Raw genomic sequence first — 20,116 nt, forward strand, 5'->3', positions numbered from 1 at the left:
GAACCCGTGTCCCCTGCATTGGCAGGCAGATTCTTAACAACTGTGACACCAGGGAAGCCCTGGAAACTGTTACTTTTGAATGAACCATCTCTTTCTTCCCCATTGAATTTAAAATAAGTATTCATTAACTATTTGCTTGTTAGGAAATGGCAGTCACATATAAATAAACTTTCCATTGAAACTGTAGAAACCTTTTTGAAATGTGTCGGATTCCATACTTACACTTAAATCTTACTTTTTGAAATTCTTTAAATCTATCAATTTAGACTTCAAATCATTGTTAATGATAGACCTTTAAAATATATGTTTGCCGGTTTTTAAAATTTTGTTTATTTTTTACAGAAAGAGCTGTCTGGTCACAAAAATATCGTGGGTTATTTGGACTGTACTGTTAATTCAGTTAGTGATAATGTATGGGAAGTGCTTATCTTAATGGAATATTGTCGAGGTAAGTATTTTTCTGTGGTTGTTTTATGCTAAAAAAATGTGCCCATAATTAGTAGGTGTCTTGGTTTCTCCCAGGGCAGCTGTCATCTAATTCTCGGCATTCATTGCAATCTCAGCTTTAATTATTTGTCTAAATAAGGAATGCTGTTAAAAAGTATTTAAAACCTACTCATAGTTGATGCAATGATGATATGAGCATATGTTAATGGACAATTAGAAAAATGCTGTTGGGTTTTAAACAGAAAATCTAAAAAGTAAAGAACCTTTCCTGATCCCTATACATTTCTTTTATAATCCAACCAAGAAGAGCATACTGTGTCCATATTAGTGTTGCAAGATTTTTTTCCAGCATGCTACCATGTTATCTTTGAATGTATTAAATATAATAAATTTCAAGGATGCATTTTGATCTATAATTTTTATAAACTTATATTACGTGGTCTTTTGAAAACATCAGAAGATAGAAAACCACATTTTATTTGCTTATAATGTCGTGTTTTCAAAGAAATATTTACTTGTATAGTATGCCTTAAGAATTATAATAATAATTTTTAGTCCCTGAAATTTTTTTTTTTTTTTTTTACTTTAATGGGTGTAATGGGGACAATTAATCCATTTCCTGCGAACTTGCTTTCCCCCCTCCCCCATCAGACTGTATCTGACAGTTTGGATTCTAGGGAGCCCTGGTTTATATATAAATTCTCTTAAGACAGTTATGATTGTTAATTATGGTACCAGGAACTCTTGTCACTTCCTGAAGGTTGGAGGAGAAGGAGGTTGGTGATGATAATGGAGAAAATGTGGTCTCATTTACTCCAGTCTTATAAGAAGGGGGAAGGACAGAGGAAAATGTAATGAATCAGTATTGTAATATCTATTGTGATATGTTTGTAACTTATTTCCATATATAACGTAAAAAATTAGATATTTTCTTGATTGTTTTTCCTTATTTGTATCTCATCTTCTCTACTGTAAAGCATTGTGATCTCTCTTTAAGGAGATGATACTTATTTTCTTTACCCTACTTTCCTGAATTCTAGCAATTAAGGTGCCAATTCTTAGCTGGATGAGAGTTGACTAATAGCCCTTGGCTATCTGTAACTTCTTAAAAATAATTGAATTGAGCATAATCATAACCCTGGATGAGTTTGTCATCCAGAAGACATTTTAAAAGGGGAACTACATGAGCTTCAGTTTTTAGGCAAGTGAGTATTTGGGAGCCAATGGTGCAGTCTACTGCAGATAAAATTAAGTATCTTGTTAAAAAAAGTCATATCAAAATTTAAATGGGATGGTATAGCTTTTTTTTTTTTTTTTTGCGGTACACGGGCCTCGTCACCGCCGTGGCCTCTCCCGTCGTGGAGTACAGGCTCCGGACGCGCAGGCTCAGCGGCCCTGGCTCACGGGCCCAGCCGCTCCGCGGCATGCGGGATCCTCCTGGACTAGGGCACAAACCCATGTCCCCTGCATCGACAGGCGGACGGACTCTCAACCACTGCGCCACCAGGGAAGCCCGGTATAGCATTTTAAATTAAGTGTAAGTGTAATCTCAGAGAGATGAAGATTGTTGAGGCTAGAAAAATGTTGACTTTTTAAATTTTAATAATGAAATCGGGCGGAGTATAAAAGTTCTTGTTTAGGAGATGATAACTGGAAAAATATGTAAAGATTTGGGAGTTACATGCACCTTATTTTAAAAGACCTTCAGTATACATTGTTTCCTTTCTGAATCTGATTTTTAAATTTTTCATTAGAATAATTTTACTTTAATTTTCAGAAGACTTTGATTTTGAATAATGAAATTTTGTTTGTTTCTACATTTGAAATGCAGCTCAATAGAGCTTTTAAGCTTTTTTGGGGGACTGGATTTTGTGATTCAAGCCTTCTAGCCCAAAGATCTCTGAAGGGAAGAAAGAAGATTGACTTTTGATTAAAATTTATTCTACTCATTACAACATTGTAAGTGTGGAAAAGATAGAATGAGTTCAAGGTTATGATTTCTTTAGCTGTGAAAAGATATTTCAAGAATGTGAATGAACACCAATAAAACACTTTTCTTACTGTTTAATTTTTGGATAAAATGAGTCAGGGCATCTGACAAATAAGAGGATGGTGGAAATTGCTGCCTAGTCAGGTGCCTCAATCTTACATGAGACACTTTGAACAAATTACAGCCAAATGGACCTGAGTTTTCTGAAAGTTGAGGATTAATAGGCAAAATAAATGTTTTTTTCCCCCCTGCTTTAAAGTTCTAAGAAAAAACACCTATTTCAGAAAATATATGAGAATGCTGTTTAGACAGTAATAATAGAAGGAACAGGTGTGTATACACCTTCTTACAGATTACACAGTAGCAGACATTCATTTATTCAAACTTGTTACAGGAAAGTTTCAAGTTAACATAAGCTTGCCTTTTTAAATTTCCAAACTTGATTTCTGTTAGAATGATGTGAATGAATCATGTATTTACTTGCATTCTTAAAATATAATGATAGTAAACTTTCTCTTAGTAATTAAGAATTGTCATTATTAGATTATCAATTATTGTAGTACATTGTAATATTTAATAATCCTCTCGGGGCTCATTGTTGTGGCTATTTGATTTTAGTTAAGTTACTCTGCCTGCTATCTCTTAACCTGGTTTAGAGCATTAGCCCCTTAACCCATCTCTCTTTTTCCACTCTTGTGATTCCTCCATCCCCCAATCAAGGAGATTTTCTAAAAGGTCAGATCAGGAAGTTTCCTTGGTTCTCAAGATAAAAATCTCAAGATAAAATCTTGATTTGTTTGTCTTGTCAGTATCATCTGACTTTACTCTCTTCTCTGCTTTCTAGACCACACCCACAGTGGTTCTCTTTAAGTTATTCAAAATCATTAAGCTTTTTCCCAAACTAGAGGCCTTTGTATATGTCACTTGCTATCACTAGTGTGTTCTCCCAGATCTCTGCCAGGTTAATTCCTGATTAACCTTCAGTCTCAACATATAAATAATCACTTCCTTAGGCCTTCTCTGGCATTCTCTTCTCCCCATCCTCCTTCACTAATTTAAATTTGGGTTTTTCTCATATTATCCTTATTGTATGTAATTATGATAAATACTTGTGTGAGTGCCTTTAGACTATAAATTCCATGATAATAGAGACTTTATCTTTGTTCACCACTGTTTACCCCTAAAACTAGCACAGTGTTGAATAACCGTTTCTTCAAATCTGTGATGCCATCAATTACAAGGTACACTCTGAATTTGGAGATGTTAAAATATGGCCAATAGCATTAGCAGAACGTCACTTATTTTAAGATGTTCTCACTTCAGAGATGTAAAATGAGAAAAAAAATGTATGTCATTGAATCAACACAATATGGTATAATAAGCATCCTTACATGAAAATTATAAAAAAAAGCCAATTCCCCATTACCTGAGACCATAGACATTTCTTAATCTCTTTGTTTGTGGTAGTCTTCATTTATTAAAAATATGTCTTCTCAAAATTACTTTTTTGGTTAGCTGGGCAGGTAGTGAATCAGATGAATAAGAAGCTGCAGACAGGTTTTACAGAACCAGAAGTGTTACAGATATTCTGTGATACCTGTGAAGCTGTTGCAAGGTTGCATCAGTGTAAGACTCCAATAATTCACCGGGATCTGAAGGTATGAACTTTAGTCTACTTATGGATTAATGCCTTTTAAACTTTGGAGTTAAAAATGTTCTTGGACTGTCTTCATATAAACCAGTGTTTATTACTAGCACTGAGATTGGTCTCTCTGTCCCCAGCTACATTTCCTGAGGCCATATAAAGACTGACTATAGAATTGAAATTGTGCTTTTCATGACCCTGAGGGTTGCTAGCACGACCGAAGAGGTGGATTTTGTGCTCCCTACTTTGCTTCTGTTTTACAGAGCAGGCTTCTTTAAAAGGTTTCATATGAACAAAAATATGAACATCACTGACACAGGTTGGATATCCCTCTACACTATTCTTCCCAGTTCAGCACTCCTCCTATTTCTTATAATTCATTTTAAGCATCAGGGTGTTTTCCAGAGATATTGGAGGTGACCATAAATGGGTCTCTTTACTCATTTATTTATAATTTACTGTAGTTTTAGATAATTTACTATAATTTGGTGATGATTGTCACTCTAAGGTCACTTTGTCTGACATTTTCATGGAATCTGACCTCTTGTATATGGTACCCACTTGTTAAATTGGAAAAAGTGCCCAAAGGGGATTGAACATTCCTGGCATCATGTTGCTTGAGCTATCATTACACATATTGTTTAGAAGCATAGGTGTCCTCTTTGATACCTACAAACACTAAGATTACAAAAATTCCTCTTCCTGAAATGCTTTATGCCCAGATATCCCATGGCTAATCTTTCCCCCACTTCAAATCTGCTCAGATTCACTTTCTCAGTGAGTCCTGTCCTTGCACCACCTTATTTATAATTACAACCTAACCTTCCCATACTCTACTTGTTCTGCCTTTTATTATCACTTGTTACTTTCTCAGATACTATAAAATTTGCTTATGTATTATGTCTATTGGTTATTTTCTGTCCTCTCCCACTACACTGTAAGCTTCCTGTGGGCAGGGATTTTCCTCTTTTGTACTGATGTATCCAAACATTTAGAACAGTGCCTGGCACATAGCAGGGTCTCAATAAATATTTAATGAATGAATGAATCCCAATTCTGACTTACTATACAAAATTTATGAAAAGTGATAATAAAATGCTCTTACGATACAAGAGAATAGAAGATGTCACTTAGAATATAGGTTGTTAACCATGAAAGCATCATCTAGGGAAACCTGTGCTGAAAGGATACAAGTCAAGACAAGATTGAAATACTTGACTACAGACATCTGTCCCTTTATTTCGATAACCAGTATAGTTCATTTCGGTTCTCTTGAATATGCAGCTTTTACATTTTCCCCAATAATTCGGTATGATTTTTTTGTACTGTTATAGCTCATTAACTTTTTAAATGTAAAGTTGATGTTTTCAGCTGAGCCTTCTTGATTTTAAAACAAAAATGACATCGAACTGCATAATTTTATATAGACCATATTTCATATACTTAGTTCTTTTTACATGTGTAAATTTATGCAATCCTGTGTTTGTTTTAAGTAAGTTTCTTTTTTTTTAAAGTAGATTTCTTATATAAATACTTTGTGCAAGTATTGAGTATTTTAAAAAGTAGAGTAAAATGAAATATAGAAGAAAAATTGTAAAGAAACTGTAAGGTGAGTATTTTGGTAGAGTGGAGAGAAATTGAATTACTCATTTAAAACTGTATCATAAAAATAAAAAATATTGTGTAAAAATGTTAATAATAGTATCATTTATTGCATGCTTACCTTATTTCAGTCACTGTTCTAAGCCCTTTACATGTTTTAATTCTTTCAGTTTTTAAAACAATCCCCTGTAATAGATATTATTATTTTCCCCATTTTTTAGATAAGGAGACTAAAGCACAAGAGTGGTTAAGCAAGTTGTCCAAGGGTACATATGCTAATAAGTAGCAGAGCTGGGCTGTGAACCCACATTCTCCTGTTGTAGAAACTGTGCGCATAATTTTATTTAAGTTACTACGACTCTGATCTCTAAGTTAAGGCATAAAGTCAGATCTGTGTTTTTCAGTGTAGTATTTTAGATAAAAATGGAAGTAGGAGTCAATCAGAGGTAGAATTGTAATGATTTTTGTTACCTTTCTATAGGTAAGCTAAGTGTCAGAAAAGGAGAAAAATGGAGGTATAGAATAGACTCTGACTGCTACTAGTTCTTCTCTTCCATAGAAGCAGTTTTTGAGAGGACTTAGGGTTCCTTGGCCCTTGCAAAAATCATCCTGGGATGGGAGAAACACTTCTCTGTTCTTAGTGAGAGAAGCAGTAGATAAAGTAAAGTATATTTTTGTTCTGAATCATTTGTCCTTTCTCACAATTTGAGGTATCCTCTCTCTCTCACCCCCCCCCCCCATATATATCAGTGTTTGTGTAAAAACATTGTTATAAAAATATAATTTTCACCTTGAAAATACTATTAATTGCTTTTCTTTTCTGAAGGTGGAAAATATTTTGTTGAATGATGGTGGAAACTATGTACTTTGTGACTTTGGCAGTGCCACAAATAAATTTCTTAATCCTCAGAAAGATGGAGTTAATATAGTAGAAGAAGAAATTAAAAAGTAAGTGTTATCTTTATTGTGCTTTGTCTCATGGGAATTTTAGTTAACTTGAGTCTGTGACCAGCTTTGCTAATATAAATTTTAGGTGTTCCATTAATAGATTTCTTTAAGATATTTCTGTGCCATAGACATTGATTAGTTTATGTCTCATCTGGTTCAATAGGAAATACATTTTACAATGGAAACAAAATTTTCATCTGCATTGTAAACAAATTTATCAAGAAATTTGTTAAGTAAGCTATAGTAATTAGTGGAGTCATTAAAGGGAGTTTGAAGTTATTGTTGAATTCAGTTAAACATCTTTGTTTTTATCGATACTGAGGATGTATGCTTGTTAGGAAAAAATTAAATTATTTGAAAACATTAAACTTTTACCTCATATTTAATGTTAACAAGATTGACCTAGTAATGCATTGAAAACTGTGTGGAAAACTTGTTACGTTATAATATTGTATTGGAAAACTTTCTGGTAGAAATGTAACTCGTATCTGCCTTATGTTTTCTTAATCTTGTACTTTCCATGGTTGCTAGAGTACTATTATAAGGACCTTTCCCTGACTTTTCTGTTTTCTAGTTTTAGAAAATAGTACTGCTTGTAAATCTTAGGTTATCTTAATAAAATGATACAGAATGCAGAAAGATCTGTCAGAATAGAAATTTCTAAGTAGCTGCCTTTTTAAAGTAGCTTTTCTTCACTTCCTTACAAATTCTCAATTGTTTAAGGCTGCCTAGGAGCTTTCGTTTGAACTGCAACATATATTTTGAGATAGCTCAAGTAGAGCTGATCTTACTCTGGACCATTTGTATAAAACTATGGTTTTCTAGACTTACATATTTCTACTCAGGAAACAGCCTATGATGATTATGTTAGATTCCATAAAAAACTCCTTAGTAAACATATAAATGTCCTGAAGAAACAGAACAATGAATTATTGAATTAGCTTCTTGTGGATATATGTATATACATATAATTTAAAAAGATTGGGTTGTGATGTATAATGACAGCTGCAGAATTCTGCTCAAGCATCTTTGACTTGCTGGAAGTTTCATTTCTTGCTGTTAAGATCTGAAGTATAGTTAAGATTCAGCAGAATTGTACACTATTGATGAATGTAATAAGCTCATGGGTTCTTGTGCTTTGTGGCTCAGTTGAGGAGTTAATGATCTAACCATTTATTCAGTTAACAGGTAATTAATTATTCAGGGCCTACAATGTAGTGGACACTGTTGTTGGTGCTACAGTATAGCAGTGAATAAAAAAAAAAAAAGTCCCGTCCTCATGTAGTTTATATTCTGGTTTCTTAGATCACCTCTGTAGTAGTATCATCAGAATGTATCACCCAGTCAGGGTAATTTGGAAAAAGTAAGATGGTAGAATATTGAGCTTTAAGATACTTCATGTAAAATAAAACATATAAACACTGAAAATGAATCTTAAATTTATCATAATATAGGAATTCCTTTGATACTCTAATAATTTCTGCACTATTGAGTACTACTTTATTCTGTTCATAATGGATTTGGAGTTTTTATACTGGTAAATATTTATTCACAGTATCTTAATTCCAAATTGCTTATTCTGGCAGTCAGTTTTAGAACTGTACTTAATTAGTGTAATTAATAATAGTTAATTATGGCAACGAGATTACTTTTAAAACAACAATTATAAAAACAAACCTAAAGGAGATTTACTACCATGTGCAAGGAATTATGTTAGAGTCCATAGAAACAAGCTGCTTAATAAACATAGAAATTAATTTTTTGAGAGGGTGGAAGCTTTACTTTTAAATTAATAGACAAAAATATTTTGATAAGGACATTTTCATAGTCAAATTGTATTATTTCATATAAGAAATTCAAGGAAAACTACGTTTCCCATACGTCACTTTTATGTAAAATTTTTCTATTAAAAATTGTTTTTATCATTATAGATGCAATTGCACTTGTTGAATAAAAATGTGTATAGATGCTTTGTATTGTTTAATCCTTGATGGACTTTTAATGAGCTTTTAAAATAGTATTATTTCCTTATAATGTTATCGAACCTAAAAGTTTTTCGTAGTATTTTATGTAGAAACAATGTAGTATCTGTCTTTTTTTTTATATCTCCACTCCATTTTACTTATTTACTGCCAGGTATACAACTCTGTCATACAGAGCCCCTGAAATGATCAACCTTTATGGAGGGAAACCTATCACCACCAAGGCTGATATCTGGGTAAGGCCAAGAAAGGCTGACATTTTCACTAACCAAATTAACAAAATCTGATTATTTTCCCCCTGTCCTCCGCAAGGTATTTCCTAATAAGTAGCAGAGAGTGGTGGACAGTAAAGCTTCTTCTTCAGAAGAAAAATATTAGCACATATTATCTTCTTGATCCTGAGATGGAAAGCTTAGGTATAGAAAGGCAAATAAAGGATTTCCATATAATGTAACTTTTTACCACAGTATTTTTTAGAATTTAAATTATATATGATTGTTAACATTTTTTTTTTTTTTTTTGATTTGAGTGCAATTTTGGTTGATCACAGTATGGAAAAGCTAGACATAATTCTTACATAATATTGTTGATAATTTTCTGGAGTACTTTAGGATCTTTTTAGTGGAAACTAACATGAGTAGAACTTTTAAAAAATTATAAACATATCATTGACTAACCTGTATATATTGAGGTTCTTTATCATTTAGCATCTATATCTGGATTGAATTATTGAGATATATCATGTTTATATAGAGTTGAACTTTATGTTAGAGTGCCCACACTTCTTTAGAACTTATTTCAGAAGTAAAATATGATTGGGCTATATTTAATAAACTAGCAGGAAACTCAATTTTAGATGTGAACTCATTTAAATTTAACAGGTATTTAGCCGTATCTACCACTGGTGGCTATGTTAGGGATGGAGGAAAAATACTCCTTTGGAAGTAGTTCTAGAATTTCCAAGAAAAGTCATATTTATTTTGTTTTAAAACATAATGTTTAGAAAGTAGTCGAGTGTAACGTGTGAACCCAAATGAGTATCTTCTTGGTGCCCCTCTCCTGGCCTTCTCTTATAGGGGTTGGGATACTAAATATTCTTGCAAGATAATAAAAAAAAGAGTATCTATGATTGGTTTTCCTTTGTCTACATAATATACACTCTCTCACCGATGGTTCTTAAATCTCGTGGTAGTTGAATTTTTAACCATATACATAATTTAATCAAACCATGAATAGGTTTGATTTAGGTAATTTGATACTGCTTACAGATCACCAGCTTGTGTGACTCAAATTCCATTGCTCTTCTCAGCATTAACATTTGACTCATTAAATGGTTTATAGTAAATGGCTTGCAGTATAATGTAGAAAGCAAATTCAGCTGGATCTTAATTTATAAAATGAAAGTATTTATTAGAGGAGGTGATTGTGGAAGTCTTTTCTGGCCTAATTTTGTGACTGATGTTGAAATCCACATTACCTAAAAGCGTATTTCAACAGCAGAGGAGACAACAGACATTATAGCTTGACTGCTGTTTTGAAGTCATCAAGGGTTGATTAAAAAAAAAAAAGTCTCTAAGAACGCGTTTGCAACCCAATATCTTAACAAAAAGGAGGGAATCTTTTTTTGTTGTTTTCATTTTTCACCAGGCTTCGAATGCATGCCAGGCAGCATACTAAATTGTCAGTGATAAGTTTAAAATTTATACCATTTACAGATTAGTATATGGGACAGTATTTCTATAATGGATAACTTGGTATAGCTGTGGGATGACAAATAGATACTCAAAGATAAAAAAGAAGCCAGAAAAGTAATCAGAAAACAGAATCTGTGTTTATATGCTTGACAGAGTTTTAATTTCCATGATGCCATTTTAATGCTTGTCTTAGCTCAGATGAAATGCTACAACATTTTAGGTGTGAATTCAAGAATATCCAGAAAAAAAATATTGCTGATTCAGAGGGTTATGATATTGAGGTTAAAGTATTCATTTAGCATATATATTTTGGAAAAAAAATTTTTTGTTTTGAAGTTTTCATTGTAGGTTATTTTTATCCTGAGAACTAGGATGCTGATTTTATTGACCAGTAGGAAATTCAGTGACAGATGCTTCATGTTACCTTTTAATGAGGAAAATTAAAGACGGTGATACTCAGCCTTCAAAATAAGGTCATTCGTTCCCTCCTGTTTCTTCAACAGTTCTCATTGTATCAAATGGATAGAGGGAAATGCCTTTGGTGTGAAAAAAAATTAGGCCACCTCACTGTGCTCACACTCTGTAAAGCCAAGAGTATTTTAGATTTATGTTTTTTAAGTACACTGGCATTGCTATCTAAAATTGTTATCTGGGAACTCCCACAACAAAAGATACATTACTAAAGGTTTGATTGACAAGATAAAACTGGCTAAAATGCAGATCTTGTTTGCCTAACTATCATTTGGGCAGAAGAAATGTGTAATTTAATGCAGATATTACACCATTAATAATATATTTTTTAGTGCTTTTAAGGAAGGCTTACGCTCAATCTGTTGCATAAAAGCTGAAAATATCTTCCTTATAGAAAAAAAGCATTGTAAATTTTTTTAAAGCCACATTGAACTGGTTATTTCTATTCAGAATCTTAATACTTTTGTTAGTCATATGGTAAATAATCTAGTAATGTTTTTGAACTAATATATTGAAATTTCTAGAGTATTTAAACTTTTTTCATTGGAAGACTGTTATAGTATTGAAAATAATGTGTTGTAAGTTAATATTGTTGAACTCAGAAAGGTATTTCTGTATATGTGATCTTCATAGTAGTTATAAAGCTAGTGTATTTGTTAATTGGGTTTGCTAAGTTGCTGTGTGGAGAAAATCCAACAAAGGAAAGCTGATTTGCTAATTTTTAGATAGGCCAAATTTCAGTTATTGCTGATGTAATTGTATAGTTACTACTGGATAATTTTATATAATCAACTTAGAATTAGAATCACCCCTTACACTCATAAGGCTTATAGGTGACACTACCTGTGATAGCATAATGATTTCTTGAGCAGAAAATCACATTTTATTACTGTGTCTCAGGTTTGAGCTGTTGGCATTGTAGCTAAAAATTTCCTGTGCTACTTTTCCAGATGCAATTTGTGTTTTAGGGTGTTTTGTCTTCATTGTCAGCAAGTAGATTTATTGGTGCTATGATGTCTATGAATCCATGCAAGTGAAGCAGACAGAGCCCTTCCTTTTTGAATTTTATATAGATTACCCAGGTACAACTATGACTAGTGTAATATAGAATTAAAATTGTAGGATTATATATAGAAGTAGAGAACTAATTTTTATATTATATGCTCAGTGAATAATATATTATGAAATAATGACGTGCTCAATGAAATCAGTGAAAATCAGGGAATAATCAGTATTGATGGTTGTCTGCTAAGTTTAACTGTGCTGGTTAACTCGTACTTGGAATTTTAAAATAGATATTATAATGAATTAAAAAAAAATTCTGCTCGGAGGAGCCTTGTGCTTACATCGTTGGTTGTTATATGCTAGTTATGTACTAAATATATATTTTCCTTGTGAAAGAAATAAAAGTATAATTTTTCTCCCGAAGGGAACCAGCCACTTATAATTTTAGTTATATCATTCATGATCTAGAGTTCCATGATAACATTAATTCAGCCAGCTAGCCACAGATGTGATAGAAAAATGTGGTAATGATACAGTTAAATGCCTTTTTAAAAATTAAGTACATTAATTTGTTTAAGTTGTAATTTGTGAAAAGATTGATCCAGTATAGAAACATTAGGCTTTTATTTTTTTAAATAACATATTTAGTTTTTGGTTTGTGGCTACTTTTTTTTTGTCTTGTGGTTAAGTTGATACTTGAGCTCTGATGATATTCATGCTTCTTTGTTTTACAGGCCCTGGGATGTTTGCTGTATAAACTTTGTTTCTTCACTCTTCCTTTTGGTGAGAGTCAGGTTGCTATCTGTGATGGCAGCTTCACCATCCCAGACAATTCCCGTTACTCTCATAACATACATTGTTTAATAAGTAAGTACTTGGAAAATTTATTTAAAAAATTGTAAGATAACAGTACTTAGGGCCTGCTGTTTCCATTCCTTTACCTAAACCTAGTCTTTTAATTTCATGTATTATAATTTTATGAAACTATAGTCAAGAAATAAATTTAAAAAGGTGTTTATAAGACTTCTATAGGAATGAAAGCAGATTAATTAATGATTAGTACATGGATATTTTTAAGCTCTAGATAAGGTTTTATAGAACATAGAGATTATGTAATTAAGGAAACTGGAATTTCTGGAAAAACTTACAGCGTAACATTTAATTATTCAGTCTTTGAACTTTTGAAATCCAAATATCCAGACCTGTTGCTTCTTTAGATCACAGTATTGTGAATCTTAAATAGTAGTTTATTTGGCCACTATTTTTAATACTCCTTATTGATTATAAAATTAGAAAGCAACCTAAGTGTATGTCAGAAGGAGTAATCCTGTGGGCCTTTGATTCCAAAAGAATACCTCAGTTTTCATTACAGCCTCTTTTAAGAATTTTTTCTTCCTTTTTGACAGGTACTGTAATTTAATATTTTATATATGCACATGGTACAATTTCTTAAAAAGATGATTTGGGGGAGGAGGAGGATCATCAGATATAAAATATGTTAGGAAGCTGCAGTATTTAAACAGCACTGCTCTGCACTGTTTCAATTAAAGTGTTTCTAGCATTTCTACTCTGTTTTTTCCATTTTAAACATCCTCTGTCATAGCCTCCAGCCACTGAGATCAGTGCAGTAGAAAAGAGGGTCAATGTAAATATATTTGAGGTTTTGTATAATAAAGATAGCAGTTCAACTCAGTGGGGAAAAACAGATGGAAATACAAAACTTTATTATCCACTTCAACTCAGTGGGGAAAAACAGATGGAAATACAAAACTTTATTATCCACTTGTGGATGAAAAATCAGACTGGATCTCTACTTCAAACATTATGCTAAAATTTCAGATAAATTAAAGACTTAAATGTAAAAAATAAAACATAAATGTACTTGAAGAAAATAGGTCTGAATTTATTTGTATAACACTGGAGTAGGTAATGTGTAAACTAGGCTTTTAATCTCAGGAAATAGAAAAGATGAATCCATTGACATATAAATTTAAACCATTAAAAGTTCCCCCAAACCATGAACCCAAATATAAAGTCAAATGATAAACTGGAAAAAATATTTATTACACACTTGACAATTGGCTAACGTTTGTAATTTATGTTACACATTTGACAATTGGCTAACTCATGTAACTCAAAAAGAAAAGGGCAAACACTCCAGAAGAAAAATAATCAAAAGAAAATGGAGGATAGGGAGGGTGGGAGGGAGGGAGACGCAAGAGGGAAGAGATATGGGAACATATGTATATGTACAACTGATTCACTTTGTTATAAAGCAGAAACTAACACACCATTGTAAAGCAATTATACTCCAATAAAGTTGTATTAAAAAAAAAAAAGAACCTTACATTCTAGAGCAAGGGTCAGCAAACTTTTTCTGTAGAAGGCCAGACAGTAAATAGCTAAGTTTGCAGACCATAGAGTCTCTCTTACAATGACTCAACTCTGCTGTTTTACTGAAAGCAGTCACAGACAATATGTAAATGAATGAGTGTGGCCATGTTCCAATGAAACTTTAATTACAACAACAGGCAGCAGGAAGGGTGTAGGGTCTAGTAGGCCATCAAAAGGACCATGGCTTTAATTATGTGATGGGGGGCCACTGAGCTCTTTGGGTAGAAGAGTAACATTATTTTTATGAAAACAAGAGTGAGATGGATTTGTCTTCCACCAGGATGGTAGCAGTGATGGGGGCAAGATGTTGTCTAATTCTGATTATATTTACAAGATATAGTCATCATGATTTGCTAGTGGATTGGCTGGGAGGGTGAAAGAGGAAGAGAGGCAAGGATGACTCCAAGGTTTATGACCTGAGTGAGCAGAAGAATGGAGGCGCCTTTACCGTGATTGGGAAATACATGTGGGACGAGTCAGTTTTGGAAGGAAAATCAGTTTAGTTGTGGACATATTAAGCTCAAGGTGACCATTATATACTAAGGTGGAGATATTAAACAGACTATCAGATATATGCCTCTGGAGTTCAGGAAAGAAGTTGTGGTTGATATAAATTTAGGTCTTAATTTAGATAGTATTTAAAACCATGAGACAGGAAGAGGTCACCTTAAGTGCACGTATATAAACAAAAGTTTAAAATACAAACCCTGAGTTACTCCAATATTGGGAGGAACCAACAAAGGACACTCAGAAGTAGCAGAAAGAGAGGAAGAAAACCTAAAGAGAGTGGTATCCCCAAAACTAAGTGAAACCAGGCTTTAAGAACAACTACTTCAAATACTAACAGTAGGTCAAGTAAAACGAGGACTGAAAGCTGACCACTGGATCAACAACAGAGAAGTCATCAGTGACTCTTAAGAACTGTTTCAATGAAGTGCTGGGGACCAAAGTCTAAGTGGAATGAGTTCAAAAGAGAATATAAAGTTCAGAGTCGAGTCAGTAAGTATGCACAACTCTTTCCTATAGGAGGATGTGGTGCCAAAGGAGTTTGTTTAGATGGGAGATTTTATAGCATGTTTGTTTGCTGATAGGAACTTACTGTATTCCAAAATGACTAACTATATAGTTACACTATGGATTAAAATCACAGCCCTGAACTATCACACAATGTTATCCTGAGAAAGATAAAAAGAAAAAAGAAAATGGAGCCTAAAAGGATATCTAGCTTTACTTTGCAAACTTACTTAAAGCATGATCTTTTTGTTTCTTTAATGTGGATTTGCTCATACACGTTGGAAATTAGAGAATTATGTCAGTTGAACACAAAAATTACATTGCTTCACGTGGAATGCTTTTCCTAGGCGAGGGGAGGCAGGGCAGCGGTGGGGGAGCTGGCGTTATAACTTGTAGGGGAAGGAAGTCGCCCTGAGCTTGGCTGCTGCACTGCCAGCTTGTAGACTTTCCACTCCAACTGGAGAACATTAATATGAATGCTTGTACCTGAGGTTTTCTTCTCAGAGAGGTCTACCTCTCAGCTTTTGTGTGACTCTCTACCAACGGATGGCCTCCTGACTAGCACCCACGCTGGCTCGGAACTGCACTTTTATCTTATTGGTTGAGAACCTCCTAGTCTTATTTTGACGTGTTTTTATGTCCTCGTGGCAGCCTTCAGCCAAATTAAGCTACCTGCCTGGTCAGCCCAAGTTACCTTCCCAGATATCAATTAATGTTTTTGTCAGTGTTCTGGTGACAGAGCTGTATAGTTTTTTTTTCAGTGGTTTGTCCCAGCTCTCTTTTCCTCATTAGCCCTGTTATTTTTAGCCTGCCATTTGGCAGAATGTGAATTTTTTTTAGAGAGCAAACATACTTTAGAGTATATTTGAATAAACTTCATACCCATAAGCTGCTCTGTCTTATCCAGTTGCTTTCTTCCTTCATTGTCCAAAAATTAGGGCATCAAAAGCATGGAATGCTCAAAAAATAGATTGAGGAATTTACTTTGGCAGTTGAGTGTTCTGGCTAATTGAAGTTTAACCTTTTATTGAAGCCCTTGTTGTAAATCATCGTATCTGTGGCACTGTTTTGTTGTTAAGTATAATGCTTTAATCACAACTGGACTGAGGATTTTATTGAGGATCTTGCAGTGTCTTAGCAACTCAGTATTCTCATTGGACAAAACTGTATGAGAGGCTGGACAGTATATACATACCCTGATTCATGATTTAATTTGCTTATAGTGATGAGATCTTATTATTTTTTTTTGATAGTTACAACAAGAAATTTCTGGTTTATTTGCACAGCTATAAATGAGAGATTTTCAACATTTGATTCAGAATGCAACACAATGTAGATTCTAAGAGATCCAGTCATTTCCAGTCTTCCCTCTTGCCACAGCCAGTTTATATCTCAGGTTTATAAGTCCGGCTTAAACTTCAGACACAGGCTCCAGTACACTAACTCTGCAACCTAGGATTAGGTTCTCATTTGAGTAGACTGATAAATCACATACCAGCTACAGCTCCTACAGCCTGTAGGCATGGGATGGGATTCTGTTTCACATGTGAGACTTCTTTCTATTTGAGATCTTATTTTCTTGTGTTAGGTTTGTTTGTTTTCCTTCTCTATGTATGTGCATATGGGTATGTGTGTTTGTGTATAGTAGGAAGGTAGAAAAGCTAAACACTGCAGATAATTTTAGGATCTAATTGGACTCTAGTTCATTGATGCTTTACTGGGCATCATATGCTTGCTTTATTTTTCAATAAATGTACAGATTTTAGTTTTTATCAATGTTAGTATAAATTTGGCCATGTATTAATGTCTTTGAACTGATTTCTCAGAGCTAGGCAGAAATAAAAAAAAACAAGGTTGAATAAAATAAAAGCACCCAAGTAAATGTTGGTATTTTATCTCCTGTCAAAGGGCTTTTGTGGACTTTACTTTTTAAATATTGTCTTGAGTAGTAAAAGCTTAATAACAAAGTAGAGATTTTTTAAAACCCGAACATACTTATCTATAATGCAATGGTTTTTAGAAAACATTTAGATTCTTTGCAATTTTATTTTTTACATTTTTCGCATGTGAGCTTGCTTGTTTCTCACCATCCTATTTAGGTTTCTCTGTCTGCTTTTATAATAAACTAATTGATGATTTACATTGCTTTCAAGTAAATTCTACCTTCAGAAACCAGAAACTACCTAGCTGTGCTCATAGTTTTTGAAAGTGAAGCTTTTTATTGCCAACTGTCTATTCATACAATGTAGTTGCCCCACATTTATTTATAAGATAAAGCATTTAAAAAATATATCTTCTTAGTATGAATAGATTTACTAATGCTGTTTACATCTATCTTATATGATTCAAGATTTTTGAAAATGAAATAGCCATGCTTAATCTTTGTTAAAACTGTATGGTTTGTGGTTATATAAGTATTTGAATATACTTTTGATTATCACCAGTTTGGTCAAGGGTAGTTATTATTATTTATATAATAATATTTAATATATTAATGATAATAATTGTTAATTATATTAACTACTGTCCACAAAGCTCAGTTTATTAACTTTCTGCAGACTTTACTTCTTAAAAGTAGCAATTATTTAGAATTTTCCTTCTTAGCTTCTGTTAACTTTTCCAGTAGACAAGTAATGGAGATGGATTGGGTGGGGCAATGAGGAGAGAAGCACTTTCCATTTTTGGATCTAAGAGTTGAAAAGAACTTAGAGAATATTTAGAGGAGAATGAGAAGCATAACTAACAGGATTACCGAATAGTTCTGATGAGTGAACAGAAGGCTGGTTGCTTCACCTTTCTTTTAGCTTCTGTTATGGTGGTTAAGGAAGTACATTGTGGAGATTAAGAGCAGTTTGGCCTCCGGAGCCAAATGGCCTAGGCTTGCATCTGCTCTGTCACTTATTTGGTACAGAATACGGGGCAGCTCCATTTATTTCAGTTTGATTTCTAAAATGAGCATATTAAATTACCTACCTCTTAAGGTTATTGTGAAAATTAAATGAATTATGAGAAGTGCTTCTTAGAATGTGTGAGTGCTCAGAAAGAGATGGCCTTTAATACTACTATCATTATTACTACTATAGCTCCCACTACCACTACTACTGATGTCATTATAATTCTTCCTGAGCTAACCTAATTTTTGATTTTCTGGGTGAGGGTCAGGGCATCTGCTGTCAGATACTAAGTAGGATGCACTTTCCCTGCAGAGATTCCTTTGGATGCTTTGAAGCCAAACTTGGTTTTTCAGGTTAAGGTTGGATATCAAAGGTTTACCATAATTTATCATATATTCCAGAATATCCTGTTAAATGTAACTACTAAGATTAATTTTCTTATCTCTTAACTTTGTGCAGTGAAATGATGATATATGATGTATAATGAACCAGTCTGTTCTCTGTATCTGTCTTTTTTGTTTTTTGTTTTTTTAAGTGAGATCATATGGTATTTGTTGTCTGTCTGGCCAATTTCACTTAGCATAATGCCCTCACGTTCATTCATGTTGTTGCAGATGGCAAGATTTCCTTCTCTTTTTTTAATGACTGAGTAATGTTCCATGGTTGTGTGTGTGTGTGTGTGTGTGTGTGTGTGTATGCCTCTCATTTTCTTTATCCATTCATCCATTGATGGATACTTAGGTTGCTTCCATATCTTGGCTTTTGTAAATAATGCTGCAGTGAACATGGGGGAGCAGATATCTTTTTGAGTTAGTGTTTTTGTTTCCTTCAGATACATACTCAGAAGGAGAATTGATGGATTATATGGTACTCTATTTTCAACTTTTTGAAAGACCTCCGTACTGTTTACCGCAGTAGCTGTACCAATTTACATTCCTACCAGCATTGCACAAGGGTTCCCTTTTTTCCACATTCTACCAACACTTGCTATTTCTTGTTGTTTTGATAATAAATAAATTTATTTTAATACCTGTTTTCTGTGGGAAACCAGGAACTTGCTTATTTAGATACACTTAAAATTTATTATGGAAGTTAAAAAATACATACAAATATAGGCAGAACAATGCAATGGGTTTATCATGTACCTGCCACCCAGCTTCAGTGATTATCAACTCATGGCCAATCTTGCTTCATTTATGCTCTTCATCCACTGTCTTCCTATATATTTTTTTGTTGAAAAAAATCTCAGACATTTTAATGTACCTTTGAAAAAAAATCAGAGATTAAGATAGGGTTTCCTTGAAGGTTTTCAGTCATTGGCTCTGGGTTACCATTTGGGGAGATGTAAAGAGAGGGCTGTGATCAATAACTTCTAGGAACAGCTACCAGGGCTATCCCAAATATACTATCCTGGCATATTTATAGTGCCATTAGTCTTTACATTATGATTGAACACATTTATTATTAGCTGCTAAATTTGGTTTCATTTCAACAGTCCATGGAATAAGGTTTATAGAACATCTTTGCCTGACATGTAAGTTTCTATAATACTTTCCATAGGTCAACAGACAAAAATAACAAGTTAATGCTTGAAGTATTTATGATTGCAAAATTAGAGTGGGTATTTCTCTTTTCAGGTAAATTACTATAAGTGTAATAGCTGGAAGTCTATGGGAGAGAAAAAGTGTCTTTGTGGAAGGAAAAAATGTTAACAAATTTTAAGCAGGAACATTCTTTTGAGACCTCTGTCCAAAGTATTTTCCTATTAAATTTGTTGAGCTGTTAGATTAGAGATGCTGGTTTAACTTCTACTTAGGACCCGGTATGGATCCATCATTTTATGTAACTTGAATTGAAACTACTTCATTTAATTTTTGTGTGCGTCCTTGATGTAACCGTAGGTTAACTTGGCCACTGCTATGCTGCAGTGGCCACTGCTATGCTGCAGCAGCCACTGCTCCTTTAGCTGCTCTTTTTGCTGGAATATGCATGGATGGTGTACTTTCCTTTGCAAAATTAGAATAAGCATA

At 33.5% G+C, this 20,116-nt stretch overlaps 1 protein-coding gene across 3 annotated transcripts in view; it reads left to right on the plus strand.

The window, feature by feature from the left end:
- BMP2K (BMP2 inducible kinase) overlaps positions 1–20,116 on the plus strand; it is a 133,199-nt gene that overhangs the window by 60,611 nt on the left and 52,472 nt on the right. For 2 of the 3 annotated variants that reach the window (XM_081227877.1, XM_081227878.1), the window contains exons 3-7: positions 343–448; positions 3,953–4,095; positions 6,511–6,632; positions 8,769–8,850; positions 12,519–12,651. In XM_081227877.1, coding sequence (XP_081084003.1) covers positions 343–448; positions 3,953–4,095; positions 6,511–6,632; positions 8,769–8,850; positions 12,519–12,651 — 586 coding nt within the window. Of the gene's footprint in view, positions 1–342; positions 449–2,269; positions 2,407–3,952; positions 4,096–6,510; positions 6,633–8,768; positions 8,851–12,518; positions 12,652–20,116 lie in introns of those variants that run through there. The other variant, XM_081227879.1, reaches the window with a different exon arrangement.

Source organism: Mesoplodon bidens, assembly GCF_964165515.1.
Source record: "Mesoplodon bidens genome assembly, chromosome: 1".
Lineage (NCBI taxonomy): Eukaryota > Metazoa > Chordata > Mammalia > Artiodactyla > Ziphiidae > Mesoplodon > Mesoplodon bidens.